Here is a 16,757-nt window from a genome sequence, read left to right as displayed (position 1 = left end):
GCAACATTCCATTGGAACTACTGACGGCCTTGGGAGAGCCAGTCCTGACAAAACTCTACCATCTGGTGAGCAAGATGTATGAGACAGGCGAAATACCCTCAGACTTCAAGAAGAATATAATAATTCCAATCCCAAAGAAAGCAGGTTTTGACAGATGTGAAAATTACCGATCTATCAGTTTAATAAGCCACAGCTGCAAAATACTAACACGAATTCTTTACAGATGAATGGAAAAACTAGTAGAAGCTCACCACGGGGATGATCAGTTTGGATTCCGTAGAAATACTGGAACACTTGAGGCAATACTGACCTTATGACTTATCTTAGAAGAAAGATTAAGGAAAGGCAAACCTATGTTTCTAGCATTTGCAGACTTAGAGAAAGCTTTTGACAATGTTGACTGGAATACTCTCTTTCAAATTCTGAAGGTGGCAGGGGTAAAATACAGGGAGCAAAAGGCTATTTACGTTTTCTACAGAAACCAGATGGCAGTTATAAGAGTCGAGGGACATGAAAGGGAAGCAATGGTTGGGAAGGGAGTAAGACAGGGTTTTAGCCTCTCCCCAATGTTATTCAATCTGTATATTGAGCAAGCAGTAAAGGAAACAAAAGAAAAATTTGGAGTCGATATTAAAATCCATGGAGAAGAAATAAAAACTTTGAGGTTTGCCGATGACATTGTAATTCTGTCAGACACAGCAAAGGACTTGGAAGAGCAGTTGAACGGAACGGATAGCATCTTGAAAGGAGGATATAAGATGAACATCAACAAAAGCAAAATGAGGATAATGGAATGTAGTCAAATTAAGTCGGGTGATGCTGAGGGAATCAGATTAGGAAATGAGACACTTAAAGTAGTAAAGGAGTTCTGCTATTTGGGGAGCAAAATAACTGATGATGGTCAAAGTAGAGAGGGTATAAAATGTAGACTGGCAATGGCAAGGAAAGCGTTTCTGAAGAAGAGAAATTTGTTAACATCAAGTGTAGATTTAAGTGTGAGGAAGTCATTTCTGAAAGTATTTGTATAGAGTGTAGCTATGTATTGAAGTGAAACATGGACGATAAATAGTTTGGACAAGAAGAGACTAGAAGCTTTCGAAATGTGGTGCTACAGAAGAATGCTGAAGATTAGATGGGTAGATCACATAACTGATGAGGAAGTATTGAATAGGATTGGGGAGAAGAGGAGTTTGTGGCACAACTTGACCAGAAGAAGGGCTCGGTTGGTAGGACATGTTCTGAGGCATCAAGGGATCACCAATTTAGTATTGGAGGGCAGCGTGGAGGGTAAAAATCGTAGAGGGAGACCAAGAGATGAATACACTAAGCAGATTCAGAAGGATGTAGGTTGCAGTAGGTACTGGGATATGAAGAAGCTTGCACAGGATAGAGTAGCACGGAGAGCTGCATCAAACCAGTCTCATGACTGAAGACCACAACAACAACAACAACAACATGATAACTGCCACTGGTCAAACGTTTTCTGGAAGTCCTGTTCTTTGAGGGTGTTTATCACTGCCAGTGACGCTTCTTGAATCCTCTCTAGAGTGTCCAACTGATGGCCTTTCAACTTTAGTTTCAGTTTTGGGAACAGCGCGAAGTCGAAAGGTGCCAAATCTGGAGTACGGTGGGTGGCATACATCTGGTATGTTGTTTTTTGCCAAAAAGGTCCTGGTGAGCAAGGACGTGTGACAAGGCACATCATTGTGATGCAGCAGCCAGTTCCCTTGATGCCAAAGTATGGGCTGTCGTCGCCGCACATTTTCATGAAGCCATCACAAAACATCACAGTAGTACATGGAATTCACTGTTTGGTTGGGTGGGATGAGTTCTTTGTGCTCAATTCCCTTGGTATCAAAGAAAATGATCATCATGCTCTTCACTTTGCTCTTCACCTGCCTCACTTTTTTGGGTCTTGGAGAGCCCAGGCTCTTCCACTGGGACTATTGTTGCTTTGTCTCTGGGTTATAACTGTAAATACAGCTCTCATTGTTGGTGATACCCTGTCACAAGAAGGTTGGATCATCAGATGATACCCTGTCACAAGAAGATTGGTTCGTCAGAATTGGTCTGACTAAGCTCCATGCACACTTCAACATGCTGTGCCTTCTGATCATAAAATCTCCAGACACCAAACCCAGAGTATTACGGAAATCACTGTGGACATGCAACATGTCCTCCCAGCTGAATGCCACTCTGCACACTGACTCATCAGATATGCAGCTCCCGCCATGTAGCAGTGCGAAGATATACTATTCCTACTTTACAGATGGCAGCACCAGCCCCGAAAATTTTGGATTCCACCTCATATATATTCTGTATGTATGTATTTTAAAGCTATTTATTTTCTTTGTATTATAGCAATAGATACTACACAACTGATAAATCATCAATGGCTGAGTGAATAAATAAATACACAAATTAACGTACCTCAAATCTTGTAAATGGGCTGATTGGTAGTCAGCCCTCAACAAAGGTCACAGAGATCTCAGAACTACAACAATAACAGGGATTTGCAGATGGGAAAGGCAGACTCCCACCTATAGTAGATTGATGCCTGGTGCACAGTAACACATAATAGAAAACAGTACTCACACTAGCTTTCAAGCACTGCCTCCTTTTCTAGCAATAGTACACACATTCGCACACATAACAATGTGGACACCAAAACGCACATTCCTATGGCAGTGGCATGACTGATTATTGATACTTGATTATTAAAAGCAGTTGAGTGAGCTGATGGAGACAGGGGAGTGGTAAAGAAGCTTTTTTTTTTGTACCCTCAGTACTCTTTTCATCTTGTTGTGTAGCCTCAAAGTCATCTGTTCAAAGTCATGCGTCTTTCTGGCTACCCCTTCCATGCATCCTTCCCTCACCATCTCTATCAGCTGAGGCAACTGTTTTCAATAATCAATAACTAGTCTTGCTGTAGCCACAGGAATGTGTGTTTGGGCATCTGTGTGATTACGCATGTGAATGTGTGTACTATTGGTAGGAAAAGAGCTAGTGCTCAAAAGCTGTTTTCTGTTATGTGTTACTGTGATCCAGGCATGGAACCACAATAAAAATCAATACTAGGTTTTGTAGACCACAAATTTCTGTTAAATACCCCATGATCCCAATGTAATATCATACTTTTGTGTGTGTGTGTGTGTGTGTGTGTGTGTGTGTGTGTGTGTGTGTGTGTGTAAGAGAGAGAGAGAGAGAGAATACAAGTGTGAATTTTGTGAAGGTCCTATAGCACCTTGACCAGCTCTGAGTTAACACTGCTATAAGCTGTGGGAACACAGCTGAGCAGGCTGCTGCTGACTGAAAAAAAATCCCATAACAATACAGTGCCTATTTCTACACCTGAATAACAGAGGGAAAGATAGGTTGGCTGAGCTTATTGTAAAAATTATACAGGGGGCCACCATCACACAAAGCAAGATTCCTGTAGTTACTGGTGTCAGAAAAGTACCTGTTTAGATTAGAATCAGGATTCGGGCACCCCAGTATGAAAGAGGACAAATTATCAGAAAATCCCCACAGAATGACTGATAAAGTAGAGAAGTAAGATTAGAGTTTTTCATCAGAATATTAGAAGACTAAGTAATAAGTAGAAATGCTTATTGTCTATTTGGAAAATTTAGAGGGTTCTGAAAAGATAAACAACCTGTGCCTATCTGAGCACATCATCACAACAGAGTAAGAAAAATTAAATACAAAAGATTACACACTAGTATCTTACTAATGTAGAACTAACATGCAAAAAGGAGCAGTTGTTACATAAGATAGGACACAAGTTAAAAAACACCAAGGAAAGCAGATTTTGTAGTGACCACCATATAGAAATGTGTGCTTGTGAATTAATAATCCATTTTTAATTGTAACTGTATATAGAGACCACTAGAAAATATTGAACTGCTTATGAGGAATTTGGATTCCTTAATATATGCTATCTAGCAGACAGTAGAAAACAGCTAAGAGTCTGTGGTGACTCCAATGTATATTTTCTAAAGGATACTGCAATGTGATGTCAATACTTTCCAGCACTGGTGGATAAGGAAGGTAGGACACTAACCGATAATGTTTTCTTTGATGAAGCTCAAAGCAAGATAGCATAATAAATCGAACAATAGAGATCAAAATACTGGACAACACCCTCAATAAAGATGGTGAATTGTAGTTGAGTATGCCCTGCGTTCCTGTAACTGAGGAGTTGAAGCAGGCACAGTGGTAATGCCGCCAAAACTTTACCACACATGATTTGGGACTGAGCAACAGAGACATCACTGGTGACATGATGCTAACATTCACACAACAGTCAACCACTTGACAATGGCAGAGGAGATCTCTGCTGAAAGTCTGTAGGCAGTTAACCACTTGACGTAGCTTGAAACCTGAAAATATTGTTTTAATTATGAAAATAACTTTAAATCAAGTAACATAAACTCTCTCTTTTCATGAGACACAGTTAGTTAGGATAAATTAGATTGGTAATATTCATTGAAAATCAGTTAGAATAATTAATGACTCCAGAACAAATTTTTTTAGGAATAGTTTACAAGAGATGACCCGGGATGAAATTTGTAATGAATCAAATAATGGCATGAAATTTAAGCTATTCCATGATAAATTCATACCAGTAATTCAAAATAGCTTCTTGCATAAGCTAATCAGAAAGAATATTAATGGCTATGTAAAAAAACATGGATCACTAGAGAGATTAAGGTATCTTGCGAAAGGAAACAGGAAATGTATCTGTTGGCAAGAACAAGCATAGATATTGTAGCAGTTGCAAACTACAAAAACTACTCAAAATTACCATGAAAAGTTTTAAAAAATCAAGGAAAAAGTGCTTTATGTCAGAAGCCAGTAATTCTGACAACCAATTGAAGGCTATGTGGAATGTAGTGAACAAAGAAAAGTGTAACCAGCCACAGAACACTATAACATAACTATTGAATTAAATGGGAGTGCTATAAATGATGGGTCACAGGAAGAAAATATGTTAAATAATCACTTTTTTTAAATATGGCAGAAAGTATAGGAACATGACAATCAAGAGAAAAATTACAACAGTACACTGAAAAAGCAGCTCACATAAAATTCAAATTATACAAGAAGTGCTCCCCCCCTGAACCGTGGACCTTGCCATTGGTGGGGAGGTTTGTGTGCCTCAGCAATACAGATAGCTGTACCATAGATGTATCCACAATGGAGGGGTATCTTTTGAGAGGCCAGATAAATGTGTGGTTCCTTAAGATGGGCAGCAGCCTTTTCAGTAGTTGCAGGGGCAACAGTCTGGATGATTGACCGATCTGACCTTGTAACATTAACCAAACTGGTGTTGCTGTGCTGGTACTGCGAACGGCTGAAAGCAATGGGAAACTACAGCCGTAATTTTTCCTGAGGGCATGCTGCTTTACTGTATGTTTCAATGATGATGGCATCCTCTTGGGTAAAATATTCCAGAGGTAAAATAGTCCCCCATTCGGATCTCCGGTTAGGGACTACTCAGGAGGACATCGTAATCAGGAGAAAGAAAACTGGCATGCTACATATCGGAGTGTGGAATGTCAGATCCCTTAATCAGGCAGATAGGTTAGACAATTTAAAAAGGAAAATGGATAGGTTAAAGTTAGATATAGTGGGAATTAGTGAAGTTTGGTAGCAGGAGGAGCAAGACTTCAGTCAGGGGAATACAGGGTTATAAATACAAAATCAAATAGGGGTAATGCAGGAGTAGGTTCAATGAATAAAAAGTGGGTAAGCTACTGAGAACAGCATAGTGAATGCATTATTGTAGCCAAGATAGACATGAGGTAGTCAAGGGAGCTGAAAATTTAATGTCATGGGGAACTGGAATTCAATAGTAGGAAAAGGAGGAGAAGGAAAGGTAGTAGGTGAATATGGAATGGGGGTAAGGAATGAAAGAGGAAGCTGCCTGGTAGAATTTTGCACAGAGCATAACTTAATCATTGCTAACACTTGGTTCAAGAATCATGAAAGAAGGTTGTATACATGGAAGAGGCCTGGAGGCACTGGAAGGTTTCAGATAGATTATTTAATGGTAAGACAGAGATTTAGGGACCAGTTTTTAAATTGTAAGACATTTCCAGGGACAGATGTGGACTCTGACCACAATATATTGGTTATGAACTGTAGATTAAACTGACGAAACTGCATGAAGGTGGGAATTCAAAGAGATGGGACCTCAATAAACTGAAAGAACCAGACGCTGTAGAGAGTTTCACAGTGAGCATTAGGAAATGATTGACAAGAAAAAGTGAAAGAAATACAGTAGAAGAAAACGGGTAGCTTTGAGAGATGAAATAGTAAAGGCAGCAGAGGATCAAGTACATAAAAAGACAAGGGCTAGTAGAAATCCTTGGGTAACAGGAGAAATATTGCATTTAATTGATGACAGGAGAAAATATAAAAATACTGTACAGTAAATCAAGCAGGCAAGAAGGAATACAAACATGATAGAGCATAGAAAGACCTAAGGCAAAACAAAGCCCTGGGGGTATACAACATTCAATTAGAACTACTGATAGCCTTGGGAAAGCCAGCCTTGACAAAACTCTTCCATCTAGTGAGGAAGATGTATGAGACAGGCGAAATACCCTCAGACTTCAAGAAGAATATAATGATTCCAATCCCAAAGAAAGCAGGTGTTGACAGATGTGAAAATTACTGAACAATCAATTCAATACGTCACAGCTGCAAAATACTAACACAAATTCTTAACAGATGAATGGGAAAACGGGTAGAAGCTGACCTCAGGAAAGATCAATTTGGATTCCATAGAAAATGATGGAACACATGAGGCAACACTGACTTTATGACTTACATTAGAAGATAGATTAAGTAAAGGCAAACCTACATTTCTAGCATTTGTAGACTTAGAGAAAGCTTTTGACAATGTTAACTGGAATACTCTCTTTCGAATTCTGAAGGTGGCAGGGGCTAAAATACAGGAAGCAAAAGGCTATTTACAATTTGTACAGAAACCAGATGACAGTTATAAGAGTTGAGGGACAAGAAAGGGAAGCAGTGGGTGGGAAGGGAGTGAAACAGGGTTGTAGCCTATCCCTGATGTTATTCAATCTGTGTATTGAGCAAGCAGTAAAGTATCCAAAAGAAAAGTTTGGAGTAGGAATTAAAATCCATGGAGAACAAATAAAAACTTTGAGTTTTGCCAATGTCATTGTAATTCTGTCAGAGACAGCAAAGGACCTGGAAGAGCAGTTGAACCGAATGGAGAGTGTCTTGAAAGGAGGATATGAGATGAACATCAATAAAAGCAAAACTAAGTAACGGACCATAGCCAAATGAGGTCAGGTGATGTTGAGGAAATTAGATTAGGAAATAAGGCACTTAAAGTAGTAGATGAACTTTGCTATTTGGGGAGCACAATGACTCATGATGGTCAAAGTAGAGAGGAAATAAAATGTAGACTGCCTATGGTAAGGAAAGTATTTCTGAAGAAGAGAAATTTGTTAACATCGAGTATAGATTTAAGTGTCAGGAAGTTTTTTCTGAAAGTATTTGTATGGAGTGTAGCCATGTATGGAAGTGAAACATGGACGATCTATAGTTTAGACAAGAAGGAAATAGAAGCTTTCAAAATGTGGTGCTACAGAAGGATGATGACGTTTAGATGGGTAGCTCACATAACTGATGAGGATGTACTGAATAGAACTGGGGAGAAGAGGAATTTGTGGCACAACTTGACTAGAAGAAGGGATCAATTGGTAGGATATGTTCTGAGGCATCAATGGATCACCAATTTAGTACTGGAGGGCAGCATGGAGGGTAAAAATCATAGAGGGAGAACAAGAGATGAATACACTAAGCATATTCAGAAGTATGTAGGTTGCAGTAGGTACTGGGAGATGAAGAAGCTTGCAGAGAGTAGAGTAGCATGAATAGCTGCATCAAACCAGTCTCTGGACTGAAGAACACAACAACAACAACATTCAGGATGTGCAAATATTTTGAAATGTGGTACCATAATATGTACAAACATCAGTGTGTTGGTCGTTCTTTTCTCTGTGTCAGTCTTCCCACAAGCATGTCACAAAATTCACGACGTGATGTTTTCTGCATCTTCGTATCTTGGTATAAAGGGATCATTAGGGAAATGGCTTGTCTCATACCTGTCAGACAGGAAAAAGAAAGTTGTAGTGGATAGTTAAAATGGAGTCCCATTTTGTTCAGAATGGGGCACCATCACATGTGGAGTGCCCCAAGGCTCAGTTCTGGGCCCCTTACTTTTTATTATCTTTTTAAATGATCTGCCTCTCTGTACAAAATATTGTAAATTCACCATTTTTGCTGATGACACTACTACTACTTATTGATAATTCAGTAGATAAACTTGAGGAAATAGCAAATAAGGTTTTAAGTGAAACAGTGAATTGGTTTAACATTAATGACCTTTCTTTAAATTAAACTAAAACAAACCATGTTCAGTTCCATACAACATTCAAAGATGAAAAAATAGTAGTAAAAATAGGCGAGCAGGTGATAACCAGGGTGGATACCTCAAAATACCTAGGCCTGCATATTGACAGCAAACTGAACTGGTCAAACCACATCCTGGATTTATGCTAAAGATTGAGTTCGACAACTTACGCATTACAAGTTGTTTCATCTTATTGGAGTATGGAAACCATGAAGTCAGCCTACAATGGTTATTTTCACGCCATTGTGGCTTATGGAATTATATTTTGGGGAAACCAGTCACTGGCTAAAAAAATACTGTGTGCACCAAAAAGAGCCCTAAGGATCATGTGTGCAGTCCATCCCAGAGCCACATGTAGGAATCTTTTTAAGTAGCTTCGAATCCTTACATCCAGTGTTCAATAAATATATTCTCTTTGATGTGCTTCATAAGGAAAGAAAAATCATTTTTAAACTGAATAGTGAGTTCATAGTCATAAGATGAGATGAAAACATGATATCCACTATGAACAGGCAAACCTAAGTATGATACAGAAAGGAGTACATTTCACTGGCTGTAAGATTTTTAATGCCCTCCCTTCAAGAATTAAGTGTTTGGTAGCAGATGAGGTATTGTTTAAAAATACTTTAAGGCAGTTCTTATTACAATGATTATTTTATATGATAGAAGAGTTCCAGAACTACAGTGTTTAGCATTTCTTGTATTATTAACTGCAAATGTATGCCCATATCTACGTTTGTAATCCTGTCTATTCTTTACTGTAAACTCATACTTTGCAATAATTATTTTCTGTAACACTTATTATTTTGTAATATTTATTTATCTCTCGAAATTGATTTTCTGTAGTAGAATCTAAGTTACAGTTTACTGTTTTGTTTTTATGTGCTATCACAGATTTCAGACACATTCCATATCCTGTGATATTGTCACAACATTTATCACAAAAAACAATAAATAAATACCCATTACACTTTTATATTGTCTCACAAATAAAAATTTATCTGGATTTGATTTTGTTTCCACCAGAGTACTAAAATGTTTCCCATGTCATAAACCCTTAAATATGTAATGCATCACTGACTCAAGTTATTTTTCCAGAGAGACTGAAATATGCCATCGTTAAACCCTTCTATCAGAAGTTTATCAAAATTTTTGAGAAGGAGGTGGGTACTAGAATAGTATCCCACATAAGCAACAATAATATCGTCAGTAGACCTCTCTACTGAGAATGCCATTTTCATGTTCACTTATCACATTTTAGAAACATGAAATGACAAGATAGCACTGGTTGGTAATTTCTGTGCCATATCTAAGGTGTTTAACCATGTGAACCATAATATTCTTATAGATACACTGCAGTTTTATGGGGTTGATAGTGTAAAAGTCATATCTAATCAAAAGAATGCAGAAAGGAGAAATCTTATATAGGGTTTCACAAGGTTACTGTTACTCGTATTTATATGAACAATCTTCTGTCTAATATGCAACAAGCAGAATTAGTTCTTTTGTGGATGACACTAGTATTGTAATCAACCCAAGCCTACATATAGAAACACAAGAAATGGTAAATGATGTTTTTAAAATTATCATTGATGGTTTTTGGTGAATGGTATCACTCTTGATTTTAGAAAGAAATAACATATTCACTTCTACACATATAGAGGTACTGAAGTAAGTACTGTAAGTGTAACACATGGTGAGGAAATACTAAATAGAATGGAAACTTCAAAACTTCTAGGTTTCCATATTGATGAGAATTTAAACTGGAAAAGCAGATTCTGTAGCTGCTAAAACAATTTAGTTTGCACACATTTGCACTCAGAGACCTACAAATCTTGGGAAGAGAAAAATCAGTAAGCTGACATATTTTGCATATTTTCATTCAATAATGTGATATAGAATAATGTTCTGGGGTAACTCATTTTTAAAAAAGAAAGATCTCATTGATAAAAAACTTGCTATAAGAATAATATGTGGTGCTCACCCACAATCAACTTGTAGACATCTGTTTATGGAGTTAGGCATTTTGATTACTGCTTCACAGTAGGTTTATTCCCTCATTATGTTTCTTATAAATAATCAAATGGTTCAAATGGCTCTGAGCACTGTGGGACTTAACATCTATGGTCATCAGTCCCCTAGAACTTAGAACTACTTAAACCTAACTAACCTAAGGACAGCACACAACACCCAGCCATCACGAGGCAGAGAAAATCCTTGACCCCGCCGGGAATCGAACCCGGGAACCCAGGCGTGGGAAGCGAGAACGCTACCGCACGACCACAAGATGCGGGCTATAAATAATCCACTGATTGATTGATTGATTGACTGATTTTTATTTGGTCCCATTTGATTACATTTTGCACAAAGTGTGTACTTGTAATATAGGAAAAGTCAACTTAAACCTATTTTCTTGCAGTATTTAACCTATTTATTACAATTCAATACATCTAAGAGGCAATACTTACAATAATGTTGCACACATTTTTCATCCCTTTTCTAGGTCCTGAAAATTATTTGCATACTACATTATACTCATATTTACATTTTTTCCTCAGTATTCATATTCTCAAATTATTTACTTATCATAATATGTTCTATTAGTTACAGTACCCCTATAACAGTAATACTAGCATTTTCATTCATACATATTCTCTTCTACACTATAAAATTCTTTTTCCATTAAATAATACTTTAAAACTTTTTGGAATGTCTTTTTGCTAACATTGTCCTACAAACTCTTTGGAAGGCGCTTTATGAGTTTGACACCTGAGTATCAAGGACCTTTTTCATCAACTCTCAGTCACTGTTGTATACTTCTCAGCTGCCTTCGTTTCATGTTTCATATGTATGAATGGCTGCATTTCCTTCTAGTACTGCAGTTCCTTTTGTTAATGATATTATTATTTTGTAAATGTATAGAGATGAAAATGTCAGTATTTTTAGACTATGGAAAACAGTTATGCATGAGTCACTTTGTTTCTTGTTCAAGATGCTCCTAACAGCTTTTTTGCAATGTAAATATTCTTTTTGTAATTTTGCTGCTGGAATTTTCTCAAATAGTAATTCCATATTGTAGGTGTGGCACAAATGGAGCATGGTACACTGCATATAGAAGCTCCTTGTTGGCATAATGTTCAAGCTGTATCATAACGTATATTGCAGTGCTTAATTTACAGTAAATATTATCTATATGTTGACTCCACTGAGGCTTATTGTCAACTGTAATCCCCAAAAATTTAATAGTGGTAGCTTGTTCCAGTCTTGTTTAATCTATGGATATATCTATGTGGTCTTGCTTTTCTCTATTTGTGGACACCATGAACATTTTCTTCTTTAGATTTAAAATTACATAATTTTGTATAAGCCACTGTAATGTGTTATTTATTGACACAAATGGACTTCTTTCCAGTGTTTTCAGATTTTTTTCTGCATTCATTAATGTCATGTCATCTGCATATAGTATATTTTTATCTTTCTCATTGACATCAATATTGTTTACAAATAGGTTGATCAGAAGTGGATCAAGTACAGATCCTTGAGGCACTCCATTCTTAATATTTCTGACTTCAGATATGCATCAAGTTTCCATTTCCACAAACTGCTTGCTGTTGCTGATGTATGATTTTATACAATTGGCTGCATGTCTGCTAATACCACAGCTTTCAAGTTTTTTCATAAGTGTAGTACTGGTGATTGCGTCAAACGCTGCAGACAAATCCAGAAACATAGCAGACACAGACATTCTTTTGTCTAAATCATCGATAATGGATTCTGTGAGGCTTGAGATGGTAGTTTCTGTAGATTTCCCTTTTTGGAAACTGTGTTGTACTGGAATCAGAATATTGTGTTTCTGCAGGAATGTGGTCAACCTACTACGCATGAATATCTTTAGTATTTTTGAGAAATCAGAGATTAAAGACACTGGTCTGTAATTATTTGGATCATTTTTGTCTCCTTTCTTAAATATTGGTTCTACTTTGTTTACTTTTAATTTTTCTGGGAATACTCCTTCTCTAAATGAGCAGTCTGCAATATTCAAAAGAGGTCTGTTTATTTCTTCATTCACATGTTTTATTATATAATTTTATACTTCACCATCTCCTTCAGACTTATACGGTTTTAATTTCTGGATTATTTTTATGAGTTCTGTTTTTGTCACTGGTTCCAGGAACATTGAGTGGGATGGTTGGTCAAGTGTTTTTTAACATGCTTTGACCATTGATGGTTTGTTTCCCCTTTTAAATTTTGTACAGCATCTATAAAGTTGTTGTTTAGTATATTAGTTCGCATTGACTTAATAAAATTGCTGTTTTTTTACACTTTTTTGGCTATATCTTCCACTACTGATTATATACCATATTGTTTTACTTTTTGATTTGAATTTGGTATGGCTCTGTTTGTTGAAATGGCTTTGCTTCTCTTACTAATTCTTCTGATACTGTTTATATGTCTCCATATTCCCTGCTTGTCTGAGTTCCTTCACTCTAGTCCTGAGTTCAGTTATTTCTTTCATAATCCATTTCTTACTGTGACCCTGCTTTTTCTGAGAGGCTACTGTGGTGGAGACTACATGAAAGTGATGCACTAGTGTGTTAAGAAATGCTTCATACTTCTCATTTGTACCTTGTGCTTGCATTGTTATGACCCATTCTTCTTTCCTTAGTGTTGTTTTGTACGTTGATAATCCTGACTTCTCTCTTATCTCACATTTCTTCTGTTTTTGAGTTCCTATTTATGTTGATGTGAATTATTGCTCCATGATGGTTAGAGATTGCTGTCTGTAGAACTTTTGCTTCACATTTACTATTTAAAATATTTGTGGTTATGTTGTCAATGATGCTCTGACTATGATCAGTCACTCTTACAGGTACAGCTATAATTGTTTTCATGTTACACTGTGATAATGTCCCTTTCAATTTCTGTTTTGGTTTTGATTCTTCACCCATATCTATGTTATAGTCTCCACATATTACATCATCTTTCATTTTCATCTTGTGTAATAATTTTCCTAGTTTCTTTTCAGAAATGTTGTAATATTACCACTTAGTGACCTGTATACACAGATAATTCTGAGCTCTTCACTCATTACGCTAGTAATTTCAAAATCTTTTTCAATGCAAGCTGGAAGGTTTACATATTTACGGTATTCAGAATCTTGTAGACTTCCAATTTTGTTCATATATATGGCAACACCTCCACCTTTACGTTTTGATCTACAGAAATAATTAATCAAATCATAGTCTCTTATTATTACGCTGCTCACTGATACACAATATATCTGGTTCTTTTTCATTCAGGACCACTCTCACTTCAAGTGTTTTGTTGCCTAAGCTCTGAATATTTTGGCACAAGATTTTATTTATTTATTTATTTTTAATGAGACCTGGGTTGCTGAATTTCTGTTGTAGTTGTAGCTGGCTATGTGACTATGCTGTATTCATTATTATTTATCTTGCCCTTCTTCTCTTTCATTGGCTGTGGAATAAAAAATCCTGTTCAAAAGGAACTATGGTGTACATAATTCCCCTGCCAGAAGAAAAAATGACATTCATCGCTCCTAATTAAGGCTGCCTTTAAAACAGAAAGGGGTGCACACAATGCACCAACCAAAATTTCTGACAAACAGCAAAGTGAAATTTGAAAACAAATTGAAGCTCCTTCTGTTCCATAGAAGAATTTATATTATTGTGATGTGTAAAAGATGGTGAGTAGGAATTACTAACTTGTATATGTACACTCTGTATTCCACAACAGTATGATTAACTTTATGCTGCAAATGATCCATATAACTTGAAAGTGACTCATTAACATAACGTCAGACATAGTGGAAAAAACTGAGACTGACCTACAAAGAGAAAGAAGGGAGGAAGGAAAGATAAGAAGAGACAAAGAGATAAACAAAAATGAGAGGAATTACATAAGTTTCTGTTTTAGCTTGGTTACTACAAGTTCCTTTTGACCTAACCGACAAAGTGAAAGAAGGGAGGAAGGAAAGATAAGAAGAAACAGAGAGATAAATGCGAATGAGAGGAATTATGTAAGTTTCCCTTTCAGCTTGCTCACTACAAGTTTCTTTTGACCTGTTGAATGTGACTTATCTTTGTATGCTCTGCAGATTCTAACTTCCTGCCCTTTGTATTACTTTTATACTTTTCATTCTTATTTTTAAATGAAGAGATTGTCTAAGATAATTCAATTAATGTCAGCCTTATTGTGAATTGCAATATCTGGACAATTATCCACTACAAATAATTTACCTGAATCAGTTAATTTCCTCATTAGAAAATAAAATTAAATGCATATATTATGACATCAAGAATTTTTATCCTGTAGCCAGTACAGCAATTATTGTAATATGCGTATGTTATCAGAAATATGTATGACACAATACTGTAGTTTCTGCATAATGTATTTAATTTATAAATCTGGAAAGTACCACTCTAATAACCTACTGTACTAACCACTGATGAAGTAACTGCAGTGTCTAAACTAATAGGTTGCCAAATGACAGCCAATACAAATAATTTTACTTATGTTTAAAATATTTTATGAGATATATACTAATATGATGTCATCATCCTTGAATCAACTATGAGGATTTCCAGAAAATAAGAAAACTTCAAGAACTCAGCACTAAAACATTGAAATTAATGTCTTTTATGACACCAAAATAAAAATTATAGTATGATGAGTATCTTCATAAAATATTTCCAAAACTCACAAATGACAAACTTGCACATTAAAATGTCAGTGTGAAAGAAAAAGTTTTTTTATACTTACAGGTAATGCAGTAAGATCCATGATACGTTCATATGGATTTTTTCTTTTTTCTCTCACTAGTACATACACATTTCCAATGTCAGGGCAAGATCGCAATAATTTTTCTATGAGGACTTTCCCCATAAAACCAGTAGCTCCAGTTACAAATACTGATTTTCCTTTAAAGAACCCTGAAACATATCTTTTCTCTTCTTCACACTGGTGTGACTCACAGTTTGTCATTTTTTTTTTTTTCAAAATTAAATTATTTTCTTCTTTTTGGAGAAAAAGTCTACTGAGAGATATATGTTCAAATTATGACATACGCTACCACCACAGAAAACAAGTGCGCTTGACTTCCCTAGTAATAAGCTGCAGAATGACAGAGAACAAATACAGGAAGTATGCATTGTCCTAGCTTACTGTCGCAATGAATATGCTAATTACTTCCACATGGTCAGTTCAGTATCAGCAAGTCACACTCTCATTAATATTCAATAATTTGAAAACAATGGACCTATCAGTATTACATTTTAGAGAGATGCAGTTTCACTAACAGTGGTTAATGCAGATCACTCATTTTTATGTAGTAGTATATATTCATGTGCAACATGAACTTCATCAAAAATCTTTCCTTCAGAGTAGTTCATAAAAAAAAGGATTGCACATTTATAAAAGACAACCATCTGACATGCAGTTCAGTAATTTATCACAGACAGTTATTTAGTCCTTTCTAAATAGAATGTCCCTTTTCATGCATAAAACTCTTCTTTAATTTAGCTTTAAATAAATATTCACTGTCTATTTGATGTCTTATCTGTTTGGTGAGAGGTAAAAATTTCTGTTTCATACCATTTGGCATCTCTTTACACCACTCTCAGGTTCTTAAGTTCATAATGCAGTTTTTCCTTCCCTCTTTTTTCATATCTGTGACAGTTTCTATTACAGCCATGTAGAGCAGAGTCCTTGATTACAAAACATGTAAATGAATATATGTATTGGGGTCCAGTAGTTATTATTTGAAACTTTTTGAAAACGTTACAGCATGAAGCTCTGTGAGGTATTCTACACAAAATTCTATTAGTATTTTTTGGGAGCCTCATAAATTTTCTTTGCCAATCTGACTTCCCCCTGAAGATAATTTCATAACATAAAAAGGAGTGAAAATAGCCAAAGTATGTGGACACTTGGCGGTTTTTAAGTCTCTAGTGGAAGACATCATTTTGATAGCATATGTAACTGAGCTCACTCTTATTAGGTTCTGTTGGATATGAGTGTATCAGTTCATTTTTTTTCAGTATGCACTCCAAGGAATTTAGATACATCCATTCTTTCTATCAGTTGATTTCCACAAGTTACATTTATTTCTCTCTCATTTTTGGAGTTTGTGCAGAGCTGAATGAATTTGGTCTTACTTGAATTCAGTGAAATACCATTTGCACTGAACCAGTCAACCACTTCAGAGAGTATGTCATTTGTGGACTCATCAAAAGTGTCACTTGATCATCCACTCATGATAATGATGTTATCAGCAGTAAAT

The 16,757-nt window shown here is 36.1% G+C and overlaps 1 protein-coding gene across 1 annotated transcript in view; it reads right to left on the bottom strand.

Annotated features, from left to right (window-relative positions):
• LOC124711812 (putative fatty acyl-CoA reductase CG5065) overlaps positions 1-15,569 on the bottom strand; it is a 156,147-nt gene extending 140,578 nt beyond the window's left edge. Inside the window, exon 1 of the mRNA XM_047242036.1 lies at positions 15,239-15,569. Within this exon, the coding sequence (XP_047097992.1) occupies positions 15,239-15,460 (222 nt within the window). The 5' untranslated portion in view covers positions 15,461-15,569. The remainder of the gene's footprint in view (positions 1-15,238) is intronic.
• Between the last annotated feature and the right edge of the window lie 1,188 nt (positions 15,570-16,757).

The sequence above is a fragment of the Schistocerca piceifrons genome, chromosome 8 (genome assembly GCF_021461385.2).
Source record: "Schistocerca piceifrons isolate TAMUIC-IGC-003096 chromosome 8, iqSchPice1.1, whole genome shotgun sequence".
Taxonomy (NCBI): domain Eukaryota; kingdom Metazoa; phylum Arthropoda; class Insecta; order Orthoptera; family Acrididae; genus Schistocerca; species Schistocerca piceifrons.
The sequence above is the reverse complement of the archived record's forward strand: the minus strand, read 5'-3'. Positions and strand labels throughout refer to the sequence as shown.